The 16,218-nt window shown below is 42.8% G+C and overlaps 1 protein-coding gene across 10 annotated transcripts in view; it reads right to left on the reverse strand.

Annotated features, from left to right (window-relative positions):
* The window catches only part of SHANK3 (SH3 and multiple ankyrin repeat domains 3), a 393,399-nt gene that overhangs the window by 135,746 nt on the left and 241,435 nt on the right, over positions 1–16,218 (reverse strand). For all 10 annotated transcript variants that reach the window (XM_044279905.1, XM_044279906.1, XM_044279904.1 and 7 more), the window contains 3 exons: positions 15,673–15,750; positions 3,576–3,642; positions 2,827–3,160 (listed from right to left, as the gene is read on the reverse strand). In XM_044279905.1, coding sequence (XP_044135840.1) covers positions 2,827–3,160; positions 3,576–3,642; positions 15,673–15,750 — 479 coding nt within the window. The remainder of the gene's footprint in view (positions 1–2,826; positions 3,161–3,575; positions 3,643–15,672; positions 15,751–16,218) is intronic.

A 16,218-nucleotide genomic window follows, 5' to 3' on the forward strand; every position in this document is an offset into this window, starting at 1 on the left:
TGATTGGTGGCATATTCCTATGTCCAGCTGGCCAAAATCCAACTGTTACGACCCTCGACGTGTTGCTTCGTTCGCCACTTTGTCTCTGTCAACTCCTCTCTGTCTTTTTATGAACAGCTATTATATTTCGTTGCCATCCATGCAGCCACCTGGAAAAAGCAGCTGACATGTCGTTCTGGCAATTGGCAGGGGAATTAGTGGTCAGACCCTGTCAGTTGGACACTGGTGGTATATCTTAGCTGTATGCCGCCAATTTCTATCAACTGATAACTCGTTAAATGCAAGAGAAAAGTGAGCAACAAACTGGAGTCTTAAGGTTATAGTCCAGAAATTAGCAGAATTTGCGAACCGCACCTGGCTGGCCCTATGATAGAAATGCCTATTCTTGTCCGCAATTGCGGACAAAAATATGACATGCTGTATCTTCTTTGCGGGACCGCAGAACGGAACACTGTGTGCTGTACGCATTGAAATTAATGGGTCTGCACCGGTTTAGCAAAATTGCGGAACGGTTGAGAAGCCAGAAATACGGACATGTGAATGGACCCTTATTCTATGGAAACCCAACTGAAAAGTAATCCTCTAAACTTGCACAGTTGTAAGTAGCAGTTTTAATATAGTCTCTAAGAGTTTTATTGAGTACAATGTAGTAAATGCTGGAAATGCACAAAAAGAATGCACTTTGAGGTGTATAATGGACGTATGAGGAAAAAAATGAAATACGGAAATGATGATGATGGTGGAGGAGATAAAGAAATGCATATATTTCCCCATCTATCCATTATCTATCTTTCTAATATCTCGCTATCTGTATGCCACAAATCTATAGACAGAATAACTCAAGCGCCATATTCCATGGTCATGCCTTTCGTAAGTAAGAAGCTCTGATTTGAGCTTTCATTGGCTCAGCTCTGCTTTTCAAGCATGTGGAGTACAGATCCACTTAAAGTATATGGGATCCGTATTCCACATGCTCGGACAACCCAGCAAAGATGAAGCTGCAGAGCGCTCAAAGCAGAGCTTCACTTTTTGTTCTTTACAAAAGTTTAGATCCTTTTTACAAGATTTTTTTTTTCAGTCTGATTTGAAATTAAGAACAATCTCTTTGAAATGAAGATGCAATGGTCGTACTTGACCTATGACGTGTAACTTAAATGCTTATAAAGATGGAATAGTTTGGCTACAGTGTGTACAAATCTTTCAGTGGTTCAATGATGTGTGCATACCCTTTATAATCTACGGGGGTCATTTCTTTAATGTGAAACACACCTAAACTAGGCGTATTTCAGGCCAGATTGCGGCACAACGGTTAGTTGCGCTGCAATCTGGGACTTCTCCCTGCTCATGCCAGGTCTAAAATTGTGAGTTTGGCGTGGAAAGGGAAGGAGAGGGGTCGGTAGACCCGTCTCATTTATCATTTTCTAGAAAAAAGGTCTAAATGTAAGACAGCAAGGAAGCGGTCTTACATTTAGAACTGGCGGAGGATCCGCCAAAGTTATGAAGAAGCCGGTACCTATTCATAACTCCGGCGGATCCACCGCCAGGTATAGGGCTTATTAACAACGGCATCTAAAACGTCAGTCTTAATAAATGTGTCCCTATATTTATAAGGGTCTTTCTACTACAGAAGTCCAACTCCACTGAATTCCTCCTCAGCCATAGAGTGAAATGTGCCCTCTGTCATTTGTTCCTTGTCAATGTATGATCACGGCTCCAAACAGGTCTGTGCATTGTGTCTGGTTTTGCAACCCAGCCAAGTTGAATTAAGTAGGGCTGCAATACCCAACACAATGCACAGGTGTGAATGACACTTTATCTGGCAGACTTCTGTCACCCCCCCCATTGTGCAATTTTCATTAGCCGACATTATCCATTTGCTAATGTCAGCTGAGTGCAATCATACATGTCCTACCTTTGTGTCTGTGGCTCGTTTCTTGTAAAAATCGTACTTTTATAATATGCAAATTTCTTCACTACCAGCAAGTTGGGCGTGTACTTGCTGGTAGCCGCCGCATCTGCTGCTTCTAGACACGCCCCATCTCCTCTTGACAGAGAGGGCCAGCGAATGCTCTCCTCCTCCCGTCTGCTGCTCAATTCCCGCGCCTGCGCCGTAACATTCCTCAATTGGCGCAGGCGTACTGAGTGAAGGACGCGCGCTTGCCAGCTTCTTCCTCAGTGCGCCTGCGCCGATTACGTCACACAGTGCGCCTGCCGATTATTGCTGATGCCAGAAGTCTTCTCTTCCGGGTGTAGTGTGATGTAATCAGCGCAGGCGCACTGAGGAAGGAGCTGGCGTCGATTGAGGAACGTTACAGCGCAGGCGCGGGAATTCAGCGGCAGACGGGGCCAGCGGGAGGAGGAGAGCGCTCGCTGGCCCTGTCTATCAAGAGGAGATGGGGCGTGTCTAGAAGGCGGCTACCAGCAAGTACACGCCCAACTTGCTGGTAGTGAAGAAATTGGCATATTATAAGAGTATGATTTTTATAAGAAATAAGCCACAGACAAAGATAGGACATGTATGATTGCACTAAGCTGACAGTAGCAAATAGCTAATGTCGGCTAATGACAATTGCACAATGGGGGGGGGGGGGGGGGGGTGACAGAAGCCCTTTAAACAGACCTCTAAACAAGTGCTGCTCCCCTTGTGTTAATGTGACGGTCGGGTCAAATCAGCACAGATCACACACTGAAGACATATCGTAGGGATACACCATCAATATGTGAAAATATGGAACACCTACAAATGGGAATCTGCCTGCACTAGGGGAAGCATACTGAATACGTATTTTTTTCACTTGCCATTGAAGTCAATAATAAATATTTTACCTGCTCTTTCCTCTTCCCCTCCTCAGAGTGTGGCTATCAGTATCTCTTTCTTCTCTTGCACGATGTAATGATGGAGAGCGGCTATGTGTGCTGCGGGAGCTGGCAGTGCTCGCAAGGCTACTATCCCCCACAGCTGCTCCTCCGGAGGTGTCAGGCCCCTGGGTGAGCAGATGAGGGGGTAGACCACGGAGCGACGGCACTGGAGAGTAATGGGCCCCATCTGAATTGAGGTTGTTGTCACTGGCGGAACGCTGTAGAAAACGGGGCGATGAGAGACCCACGCAGCTCACAACACGTCTGCGTTTTGTATAACTTGGAGTCTCCCGAAAAGGCACTAGCAGAAGTCAAAAAGAGGGAGAGAAAGAAAATGCTCATTAGGACAATGTAAAAGTAAGCAATCACATGACGATATGATATTATGGCAAGTATAAAAGCACACAAGACCAATACAAAAATGTATATCGTATATGTTCTCATTTACACATTGCAGTTTTGTAGCAGTTTTAGATGTTGGAAAAAAAACTGAAAAAATACATATACAATGTTAAGTGGTATTGCAAATGCCTACTTTCTTAGACCAATATCTAAAAAAACTGCTCCACAATCACAGAAAATATCATAAGAAATGCATCTAAATACGCAATACGTTTCAGCACTGCTCACAGAAAAGCGATGCAAAGGATAGCACAGGAAAAAACGTAAACTGAACCAATGGTGTCATTGCGCGGCGGTGAGCTTTAGCTGCTTACCAATGTCGGATTCTTTGTGAGTTTTGATGATTTCAGCAAGTTCGAAATTTCCTGCAATTATAGCAACCTGTAGGAAAAGAAAAGTAGAGGATACAGGTCTTGGATGGACATAGCGAGATAAGAACAAAACCAAGATAATAAAAATATACAATATAGGATACAAAGTCCCCAAAAACGGGTGAGTAATTTTTGAATATCATTTTTTGAAGTCAACTCAATGTATTCTACTTCCTGTCCTGGCTCTTTAACTTCCTCTTGCTTGAACTTTTAACATAGCAGACGATGTTGCTTGACTTTTTCAGTCATACCATCACTTCGACAAAAGAGAGTGCCCAGCTAGGGTTGTCTGGGCTTTTACTATTGATGACCTATCCTCAGATGGGTGGGGGTCCGACACCCAGCACCCCCGCCGATCAGCTGTATAAGGAGGTGGTGTGCGCTGTGTGCACGTGCTGTCTCTCTTCCTGTCTGCTGCTGCTGTCTATGGTCTTTGCCATAGACAGAAGCGGTGAACAGGAAGAGAGATGGCACGTGCACACTGTGTACAAAAAAATCATTAGTATTCTCTGCCCTATGGGTCTTTCTCTTCACTTTTTTTTTCTTATAATAATGCCATGAATTTCATACATTTTCACAAACATTGGCAAAGATTTACTAATGTGTCTGCATCTAAAATCTCTATAAAAAGGGCCGAAATTGGGGCAATTTTGGCACAGAGTTTGTCCAATTTGTCTGACACAAAAAAGGGTGTGGCTTAGTGTGAAAGAGGAGCGGCTTAGCACAAAAGGGGCATAGCCTAAGATGTACTACAATTGTGCCACAATTGGAGTTGGAGAAAAGTGTATATCCCTGCACCACATTTATCATGCAGCCGACTCCAGGCTTAATAAACCTGATCCATTTTTGTAGTTCAATTTTTATGGTTATTTCTTATGTCCTATAGAGAAACTCTATTGGAAAAGAATCAGGAAAAAATGCTATACCCAGAGCATGCTTTAAAAAATATATATATATACCACAAACAAAAACACTTTGGAAAAGATGTACTAGTAAAAATATACCAGAATTCTGGCTTTAATTGCACAAAAACATTTATTAAGTTTTTCAGAGACTTTTTGGCTTGTCCAAAATGGAATGGCTAGACATTAAAGGAGCATGGCTTAGGATGAGCCAAAATTGTACTAAAATCTTGGTGCAATATTCTGGCACAAAGTACACTAATTATGCGAACATTCTGTAAATATTCAGGGGGTCATTTATCAACCAATACATGCAACTTTTTGGCATATATCAGGCACAGATTTTGTAGCAATGGTGTTTTGCAGCAAAATCTGTGACTTTTCCCACTGTTAGGCCTCATTCACACATACATGGATTTTCACGAACCACGGTCTGTGAAAACCCGTCCTGCCGGGTGCACGGCGTCATAGCAACCAATGGCGGCGTGCACTCAGCAGGACGTGGTCTGTGAAAATCCATGTATGTGTGAATGAGGCCTTACACCGCTAACACCAGTGGCAAGAAAATGGGGCATGGCAAGGGCGTATAAGAGGGCGGGACGTACAGTTTTTGGTGTAGAAAATGGTATACAGTAAATCTACACAAGCAAGGGAGCTGGCGTAATTTTAAATCTACACAAGGTTTAAGCTTGTTGTACGCGACCAAAAGATGAGCCTAAGGGCTCATGCACACGAACGTATTTTCTTTCCGTGTCGGTTCTGGTTTTTTTGCGGACCGTATGCGGAACCATTCACTTTAATGGGTCCGCAAAAAAAAACGGAAGTTACTCCGTTTGCATTCCATTTCCGTATTTCCGTTCCGCTAAAAAATAGAACATGTCCTATTATTGTCCGCATTACGGAATGAACACGGATGTCATCCGTATTTTTGGAGGATCTGTTTTTTGCGGACCGCAAAATACATACAGTCGTGTGCATGAGCCCTAAGTTATGTAGAGGCCTGCAGCTTTACATAACTTAGGCACATCTACTGCCAACGCAGGGTGTGGCAAAAATAACCATTGCCACTGGGTTTTGGAGGGGCCTGTTTGCCAGCCTCTTGCCTCAGGATTATGGCCCATATACTAACTTTGAAGGAGAAGGTAGATCGGCCGCACAGCCTAAATCTGTGGAACTGTTTTGGGCAGGAAAGCCATGCTTGTATCACAGGCAGAGCCCATTGTGTTTTGGTAATTATATTTTGTTGATTGCATCAAAGGCAATGCCTATTCTGTTGAGTGCGTCACAGGCAATGCCATTGTGTTTGGTTATTGCGTCACAGACAATGCCATTGTGCTTGTTGAATGTATAGTTTTTGTGTTTAAACTGTAAGGATTGGCTACTATGTTATGTCCTCAGTTCCCAACCAGGTCCACGGGGGTGGTACCCTTGTTGGAAAATGTGTATATAAGTCAATGCTTGTGTGTTCCATAGAGAGTTCCTGTTTTACCCTTCATCATGTTGAGGCTGGTGTTTGGGTAACTGATCTACACTGGGGATTGCTATACGCTGAAGATTTGCTATACTCCCCTGGCTATAACTACTAGCTTTTGTAAGAGCTGTTCCTGTTCCTTGTTCCTGTGGTGGTATCTGTGTCGAGTGGAGTGCTTGGAGTCCTCGGGAAGCACTAGGAGCATCCATCAACGGAGGTACCCAGTCGAGGTGCCAGGAGATCTGTTACACAGGGGTATTAATATTGGCATATAAATTGCTGGTCTTAATAAATTACCACATCAGTGTTTCCTTTTCTCAGGGGATGATCCCTAGAAAAGTTGCTTTTCTGGCAGTCTTCCACTCTCAGGAATGGTGTTTTCTTGGATAAATTCCGTCTTGGCCTACTTTTTAGCAGCACACACTAAGGCTACAGTCACACGACTGTATGTGCTGTCCGCATCTGTAGTTACGTTCCGCGAAAGAGATAGAGCATGCGGTCAAGAATAGGCGTTTCTATCATAGGGCTGGCCATGGGCGGTCTGCAAAACGTGGAACACACATGGCTGGTATACATAGAAACATAGAATGTGTCGGCAGATAAGAACCATTTGGCCCATCTAGTCTGCCCAATATACTGAATACTATGGATAGCCCCTGGCCCTATCTTATATGAAGGATGGCCTTATGCCTATCCCATGCATGCTTAAACTCCTCCACTGTATTTGCAGCTACCACTTCTGCAGGAAGGCTATTCCATGCATCCACTACTACATTCATCTAATACTTCCTGATATTACTTTTAAACCTTTGCCCCTCTAATTTAAAACTATGTCCTCTTGTAGCAGTTTTTCTTCTTTTAAATATTCTCTCCTCGTTTACCTTGTTGATTCCCTACATGTTTTGCGGATCCGCAATTTGTGGACCGCAAAACACATACAGTTGTGTGAATGTAGCCTAAGGATGAGCGCATACATTCTACCGATTTGTAGTTCGTCCCAAATTTCCCAAAAAGTTTGCATTATGAAAAATGCGATGTTTGTGTTACGTTTTCTCACTGTGTTTTTAATTGCAGTGTTTTTGGTGCATTTTTATGTGCAGTCAGATGTTTTGTAAAGTCTATTGAGAAATATGAAGCACACTACAAACAATGGTGCTGATTTATACATGGTGGCTGTCTAGACCTCGGCCTTCAAACTGGTGACGCGTGTCTATAAAAATTTCGTTAGGTCCTGGTAGGAGGTGCAATCACTTGATACCTATCTCAAAAATAAGATTGTCCCCTGATGCCTGCACAATCCCATTGTCCTAGCGGCTCGTCTCAGGTCCACCGATTTTATTTAAAAAAATGAGAAAAAAAAAGAGTCCATTGAGTCTTCAATGAGACTAATGAAACTGTTGAACGTGAATTTAGGGAGGCTATCGAAAGAACCAAAAAATTTTGTACCCACTCCGATTTCAATAAAAAGGAAACTTACCTTCAATTGTCAATACAAAAGTACATGGCACAGTACAAAGAAAAAACACACACTCTGTTTAACAGGGACATCAAGGACTTTAAGGAGGGAAAGATCTTTGATTATAGTGTGAAACACTCGGATGTACCGGTACTTGAAATAGACACTGAAGTATCATCATCTGAGTATGATACTGAGCCTGAATCGCCGGGAAAAGGGTCTAGCTCCCAGATATATAGAAGACCGTACAGGGGTAGAAATAGAGCCCCCCCCCCCCCCCCCCGATTTCCCAATACATGCTCAGGAACAAGAAATAAGCTCTGTCGAAACCCCACTGTCCCGCTTTTACCAAAAAAGACGACCTTCAAATCATAGATTTGATCTCTTCGGATGGGTTATCTGCACCTTTTCGCTTGCAAACTTAAATGGCGAAAATTCTTTAGCATTCATGATTGCTGTAAATGCAAAGAACTGGGGATAGATGAAAACGATCTCCCTGACATGCAGCTCCTGGCCGACCTCTATACTCAGGGCCAACGAGAACCGGGGGAAAGTCCTTTTACAAACTTACGGCTTCCATCTAAAAAGAAAAATGCCCCCCTAAGTGATGGTACTCCTATCGATACTTTCGTATCGGTAGTTACTAACAAACTCCATTCTTTGGAGACACTGAATTGCTGATCGAACAAACTTGGGTTGGCAGAAAGGGAGGATCTCAGGGGGCTCCAGCAGGATAGTAACGTTATCATTAAACCGCCCGATAAGGGTGGTAACATTGTCATCCTAGGGCATGATCAATATCAGGATATGTGCCAGAAAATTCTAAGTGATAAACAGATGTATAGACAACTACTGTCTGATCCCACAGCAATTTTTAAGAAAGAACTGTCATCCATCCTATGAAGAGCCCTCGAGACTAAACTCATTAACAAAACTGAGTAGGAATATCTCCTCCCAGAACACCCGATAATGGCAGTTTTTTACTGCCTAAACAAGGTGCACAAAGGCTGTGACCCTCTTAAGGGCAGAGAGAATACAGGAGAGGTTTTTAGAATAATTGGGATCTATGACAGGGCCTATGAAGAAGTACATCAGGTCCTGAGGTAGTTTGATTCCTCCAAAAACAGGCGATTACATATCGCCGTAGCCAAAATATACGGGACCTCTTGGTTCACAGTTTTTACCAAAGTCCAAAAAATCAATCCTAGTTTAAGAACACTCTCACTGGTACGTTTCTGTGCTGGTCATACAAGTTTTGTAAATATATCAATAAAAGCAAATCCTTTATCGGTAGTATGTCGAACAAAACTTACCACAACAGATCCTTCATCAACTGCAAATCTACTGGGGTGATCTATTTACTGACATGCATCTGTGGCATCAAATATGTTGGGAAAACGATACGTGAATTTAGACGACGCATTGGGGAGCACATCTCGGACATCTCTAAATCAAATGACACACCAATTGCTCATCATGTGACAGATCGCCAATGCGGGCAGGGTGACCTCGGTGAAGTTTCAGGGCATTGAACATATCAGGATATCAGCAAGAGGGGGCGATGTGGATCGCATTCTGTTACAGAAAGAGGCTCAGTGGATGTTTAGATCACATACTATCAAACCCACTGGTCTCAATGACGGTATTTCTTATACTCCTTTCATTTAACCCCCCTATGTTTACAATTGCACATGGAGCGCCCCCCCCCCCCCCCCCCATCTCCTCTGGTAATGGGCGCTATTGTATATCCTTTGTCCTTTGGTAGGCAATATTATCGAGCACATGGACAACATCATATGTAGGTGCCAGTTCCTGGTATGTACTTACTTGCATATTGTGGCTGACATATGGGGCAGTACTCTGTCCCTTTTATGTACATATGTAGTATTATTCATAGTGAAGAAAAACAATCCCCTCCTTCCATGTGCCACACACGTGTGTTAACATTAGCTTAATATCCCTTGCCTTACTTCTGTTGCATACCCATTGCACCTGTTCCTGTACCTGGGTCGCCTGTTATCTGTTGGTGCCACTTTATTTGGTGTCATGCTTATATTGACAGCCACTATATTGTGCATTATTACTCTAACTTTGTTCTGATATCACGGTTTTCTCTGGGATCTGGGATTACCTGGCATCCTTCCTATTTGTTCTCTTTATTATTCATACCTCCAGCGTTTAAGTACTGCCTTTGTATTCCCCCCAGCATCTTCAGCGCAGATGCGCTTTCCCCGAGACATACTTTGTTTCCTCCGCCCTCCAGCTGACCGGTGACGCTAGAGCTGAGTCTCTCATCGAGTTGGCTGGGGGAGCAGAGGCACGCCTGCGGGGCGGGATGTCTGCCCTTTAAAGCACGGAGCACACGTGGCCATCCTAAACCCGAGGCTCACATCAGAGCTACTCTAGAACGCTGACTCTCAAACTAGAGCAATGCGGCTTAGGCAGGCTTCAGCCTTTTGGTGCTTACTAGTCTAATGTCTCCTGATGAAGTGCATGTGTCCTACGCATAGAAACCCGTTGAGCCCTATACTTACCACGTGTTTGCCAGTTCATGCTGATGTTTGGCTGTCTATGAGCCATATCATCAGTCTTTTTACTGGCTTTTACTGTGGCACCTCTTTTTCATTGTCCTCAGTGGATGGTACGGCCATCCTCTAAATCAGGCATGCTCAACCTGCAGCCCTCCAGCTGTTGTAAAACTACAACTCCCACAATGCCTCAGTGGATGGTACGGCCATCCTCTAAATCAGGCATGCTCAACCTGCAGCCCTCCAGCTGTTGTAAAACTACAACTCCCACAATGCCCAGCTGTAGACTGATACCTGTAGGCTGTTCGGGCATGCTGGGAGTTGTAGTTTTGCAACAGCTTGCAACAGCTGGAGGGCCGCAGGTTGGGCATGCCTGATCTAAATGAATACTAAATATATCTAAATATATTTTGGCAATGAATGTTGTATCTTAGGCCATGCCCCCTTTCCTGCCAAGCCACATCCCTTTTATGTTAAACGAGGTCTAGGTGCACTCACATTAGCAAATGTGGTCAAAGTTTTGTGATGTCCTGGCGGCTTTTTGTTTTTATTTTTTTGGGTCAGCTGTATCTTTTTTTTTTTTCAAAATGCAGCATGCTCTAAGTGTGACATTTTTCCAATAGGCTTTCCTGTTACAAGGAAATTCGGTGTTAAAGCAGGCACAATGCCTTGTAATGCTAGCTGAGCTGAATGTAATGATACCTTTCAAAGTGCTGTTCCTGCATAGTCTTCTCACCTGGCCGTTATAAACAAGGAGAATGAGGGGCAGGCATTGAAACCAGGAGAGACACGGGTGCACAGAGTGACTTGGGCCCACCCTCAATGCACTCAACTGTTCATTTTCATATGGAGTATAAGTACTTTTTTTTCCAATTATGTTCCGTATATGGACCATTTTATGCGTTGCGCATATGGTCCGTATACGGAACCATTCATTTCAATGGGTCCGCAAAAGATGCGGACAGCACTCTGTGCTGTCCGCATCCGTTGCTCCGTTCTGTGGCCCCGCAAAAATTATGAGTCCTGTCCTATTCTTGTCCGTTTTGCGGACAAGAATAGGCATTTCTATAATGGGCCTCCTGTTCCATTCCGCAAAAACGGCACGGTCGTGTGAACAAGCCCTAAGGCTATTTTCACATCAGCGTTTTTGCTGGATCTGTCTTGGATCAGCAAAAATGCTTCCGATACTGATAATACAACCGTCTGCATCTGTTATAAACTGATCCGTTTGTATTATCTTTAACATTGCCAAGACGGATCCGTCATGAACTCCACTGAAAGTCAATGGAGGATGGATCCGTTTTCTATTGAGTCCGAGTAAACAGATCCGCCCCCATTGACTCTGTCTTGCTCCAAATCACATCGCGGACAGAAGAACGCTGCTTGCAGTGTTATTCTGTCCGCGATGGGGGCGCAACCAAAGAGAACGGAATACATTCTGGTGCACTCCGTTCCCTTCAGTTCAGTTTTGTCCCCATTGACAATAAATGGGGAGAAAACGGAAGCGCTTACCTCCCGCTATTGAGATCCTATGATAGATCTCAATAGCGGAAAAGGGAAAACGCAGATGTGAAAGTAACCTTAGGGAAAGGTATCATTACATTCAACGGACCTAGTCCTGGTTTACCAGTGAGTTCCCTGCTGACAGACTCCCTTTAATTATAGATTTAAAAAACACCATTAAAAACGCATGAAATAAATATAATGAACTGAAAAATGCCTGAAATCAATGGTATTTTTTAAAAGTCAAGAAAAAAAACTGTGTGTGAAGGAAGCCTTGTAGCGGCAATTATTTGATGTTTCTGCAAGCACCAGAGTAGTGCAAATGAATTATTAGTACTGCAAGTTGCTATCTCTGGACCATGATTAAAAGGCCACGATGAAGGCAAAATTTTAAAAAATACGCCTTTCATTTCTAAACGCACAGTAATTCTGAGGGAAAGGATTTATCAGGGATTTCTGCACAAATTGTGGCAATCCATCTTACTCGGGCAGGGAGGAGTTTCTCCGTGATGTGCTCCCATACATTAGCTAGCAGGGACAAGACAAATGTGCCTATGCGGCCAGCATTAGAGCTGTGATATACCACTGCGGAAGGAGAAAGACTTCTTCAAATACCTGGAGGCATGTAATATGTCCATGTATACCGGCATTCGTCAGAGAACCCCCCATGTGATCGGTTGTAAGGCAACATTCGGCATCATTGATTCTTTATATTATCAACTATTAATTACTTCAAAGAAGCTGTGACACATAAACAGTATAGAACACATCCTACTGTGTAACAGATGGGTACAGTGTGGGAGGGGACCTGACACCAGACTGACACTAATCCAGATTAATAAAGGATTATATAGATAGGCAGAGATTATCTTCTCATCACTAGGACATCATGGGTGTCCTTGTAACAACCTGCAGTGCTACCCTGTCTTACACCGACATCACTCTGCAGCTACGGTATACCAGCCATGTCTAGGAGATGATAGATAGATAGATAGATATGAGATATATAGAACGATAGATAGATGATAGATAGATAGATAGATAGTTATGAGATATATCGAACGATAGATAGATAATAGATGATAGATAGATAATAGATGATAGATAGATAGATAGAACGATAGATAGATATGAGATATATAGAACGATAGATAGATAATAGATAGATAGATAGATATGAGATATATAGAACGATAGATAGATAGATATGAGATAGATAGATAGATAATAGATAGATAGTTATGAGATATATCGAACGATAGATAGATAATAGATGATAGATAGATAGATAATAGATGATAGATAGATAGATAGATAGATAGATATGAGATATATCGAACGATAGATAGATAATAGATGATAGATAGATAATAGATGATAGATAGATAGATAGAACGATAGATAGATATGAGATATATAGAACGATAGATAGATAATAGATAGATAGATAGATATGAGATATATAGAACGATAGATAGATAGATATGAGATAGATAGATAGATAATAGATAGATAGTTATGAGATATATCGAACGATAGATAGATAATAGATGATAGATAGATAGATAATAGATGATAGATAGATAGATAGATAGATAGATAGATAGATATGAGATATATAGAACGATAGATAGATAATAGATAGATAGATATGAGATATATAGAACGATAGATAGATAGATAGATATGAGATAGATAGATAGATAGATAGATGATAGATAGATCGATTTAAATTGCACCCCCCCATCTGAAGCGTTGGCGCCCAAGGAGGTTTCCTGTTATAACTACCCCTTATCCTGGCTCTGTATACACAGCTTATAAAACGAAGAGCACATATACGTTAAAGAAAACTTTGGGTGTTTCTAAAAATGGCCGAGAGATCCTGATAATTATAATATGACAAGGAACTGAACTACTGTAGATCATGTCCCCCAGCCTACAGACATAATGAGCCAGCTCACGTTGACAGTTTGTTCTTTGGCGTTTTGCCCAGCAGTCTGCTACCACCGATGCACCCTACACCTACTGCAGATACCAAACTTTCTCTGCTAACTAAATTCCAGGGAGATAAAAAAGGATATTCTGCAGCATTTTATCTCCTATTTACTTTGGTTCAACAAAAAAAGCATAAATGAGTCTTCCTTTGATACAGCACGGTTTACGGCTATAGGCTCCAGCCTTATGGTTTGTATATCAAAGATTGATAAAAGATAGAAAAACAAAAAATAATGATTTACCCAACATAACGTATATGATTTTCAGTGTCATCAACAAAATTTCACCAGGTAAACGTATTTTAAACAAATGGTAGTAGAGATTCAAACCAAACCAAACAAACTAATCTCCCACCACGATCAGTACATTTAGTAAAATACATAATGAATAAGATACCTCGGAGCTAGAGAAACCCTTCTATTTTATCGAATGAATAATAAAATAAAACATAAGATAAAAACACCATCCCAAAAAATTTTCTAGCTCCGATGTATCATTCATTTTTAAAGGGGTTGATCGGGTTCAGAGCTGAACCCAGACATATACTCCTTTTGACCCCTTGCTCTACCTTGCCCTGCGCTGTATCAGGCTTTTTTGTTTGCATTTGTCACTGCTAGGCAGTGGTTTCCGCCAAGCAGAGTTGTCGATGCATACACTCGGCACTAATGGGCGGGCTTTTGCACTGCCCTAGCCTGTGACATCACTGGTAGACCCAGTACGTCACCGGATCTGAAGAAAAAGCCCTAGACCTGCGCGATTCAGCGCAGGGTAAGGGAGAGGGAGAGCATCAGAGCATGAAATGCCAGAGGGGTTGCCTGGGTAAATTTATGCCTTTGGATATTGGACAATATATAGCCAGTCTTATGGTAAAAGGTCCCTATTCAACCACAGATCTAATGACCTGAACTGACTGCGTCATGATAGATTGGGGAGAGGGAAGTTTTGGTAAACTGCAGTCACGTCTGAATTTTCAGGTTTTGAGTGGATTAGGTTTTAACAATTGTATCAATACTTTATAATGATTTACTTCCCACTGTGAAGAACAATACAATACAGCTGATGAGACCCATTTATTTCTTCCACCAGGTATCAATAGCTTATCTCTCTACTTTTAGAACTGGTCTCGCAGGGTCATACATGCTATATAATGGCAGCCATACATCCTCAATAGCTGTTGGCCGAATGTGCAAGCCCACTGCTATTCTTCCTGACTTATTGCGCTCATTTACGAACATTTTCACCCCAGTTTTTGGTGTATAAATGTTGCACATTCCCATTTTTGCTACTTTTTGAACACGTACAGCAATATTTTGGCACACAGGTGTTTTTGCAACGCATTTGACACATAGGAGTGTTCAGGGTGTGGCGGAGGCATGCTTGGAATTTGGCCGCCAAAACATTTACCCCTTGAAACAGAGAAAAACAACTCAGGGCAGGGACTGGTCAGGTTTTTCCATCAGGCGCATGGACTGCTGAAGGTGTACCTAATTTATGATGAGGTGCTAATTTAACTCCAGCATAGTCAGCACAAAAGGGCAAAAAAAGACCAACCATAAAAGGCCGTGACCATTATTCTTCCAGTTTCCAAGTGTTGACAGTGGAGAGAGGGGAGCAAGCCGCTACTAGACATTTCTAGTGGCGGCTTGTTGCCCCGATAAAAATAAAAAAAAAGTTGAGTTGGAAGATTCTTAAAAACATAAAAAAGTTGGCCTGTCCCGCTAAAATCTGTGCGTTCAGCTGAGTTTTCCTTTATGGGGTCCCTAACACTCCCTCCCTTTGCACACAGTTAATAATAGTCAGTTAAATTTTTTTCAGAATATAGATTAGAATTTATTAAAACGTCTACCTGTATTAGGGCTTGTGCACAAGGGCGTTGCCCCGCCGTGGCTCTATTGAATCGGCCCGCAAACCTGGAGATGCGGTGAGGAAGTACGGATCGGAACCCCACGGAAGCACTACGGAGTGCTTCCGTGGTGTTTCTGGCCGTACCTCCACACCGCAAAATGCAGATCACGGTCCCCATTCAAGTGCGACTGCTCCACGGTCGGTGCCCTGCATTGCGGACTCCAATTTGCGGTCTGCAGCATGGGCCTGGCCAGCACACGGTCGTGTGCATGAGCCCTTACTTTGATTCTAAAAACTGTAAATCAGTTGAAAGATTTTCTTTAAAAAAAATAGTCCTTACTTGAAACGCTGTTTGGTTGTTGAAGTTCCTAATCTCTTTACTTGCTCCACGGAAGAGAAGAACCCGGGCACAGCTCTCCTAAGGAAGAAACAGAGTCAGCTGAGAGCAGATACTAAAATACTGACAAACAACTGGCCAATCATGACTTTCTGGACACAAGCATGAAAGCTGCCGAAAACACCCAGCAGGGCCTACATCAGCCCTACCATGTGGCTAGCATGCAGTATTTGATACTGTTGTGGCATATTTCAAGTGAAGGTTTACCTTTGGCACAAGTTGTCATGTCCATTGCTGTGCTCTTCTCTCTTCTGTTACTGCATAACTGATCTGCATGTGTCAGTGTGCAGTGACGGTATCCAGTCTCCAACCCTGGCGCATGCTCACATAACAAAAGGCCTATAGCGCTTAATTTACCCGTACATCGCTAGGACTGGAGGCTGGATTGTGTCCCTAGGCAAATCAATTAGGCGGTGATGCCCTCTCCCTGGACTGCAAGAGAGAAGAGCTCAGAAATAGATGTGATGGCTGCGGAAGTGCTGCAGAGAG

Source organism: Bufo gargarizans, chromosome 2, assembly GCF_014858855.1.
Source record: "Bufo gargarizans isolate SCDJY-AF-19 chromosome 2, ASM1485885v1, whole genome shotgun sequence".
Lineage (NCBI taxonomy): Eukaryota > Metazoa > Chordata > Amphibia > Anura > Bufonidae > Bufo > Bufo gargarizans.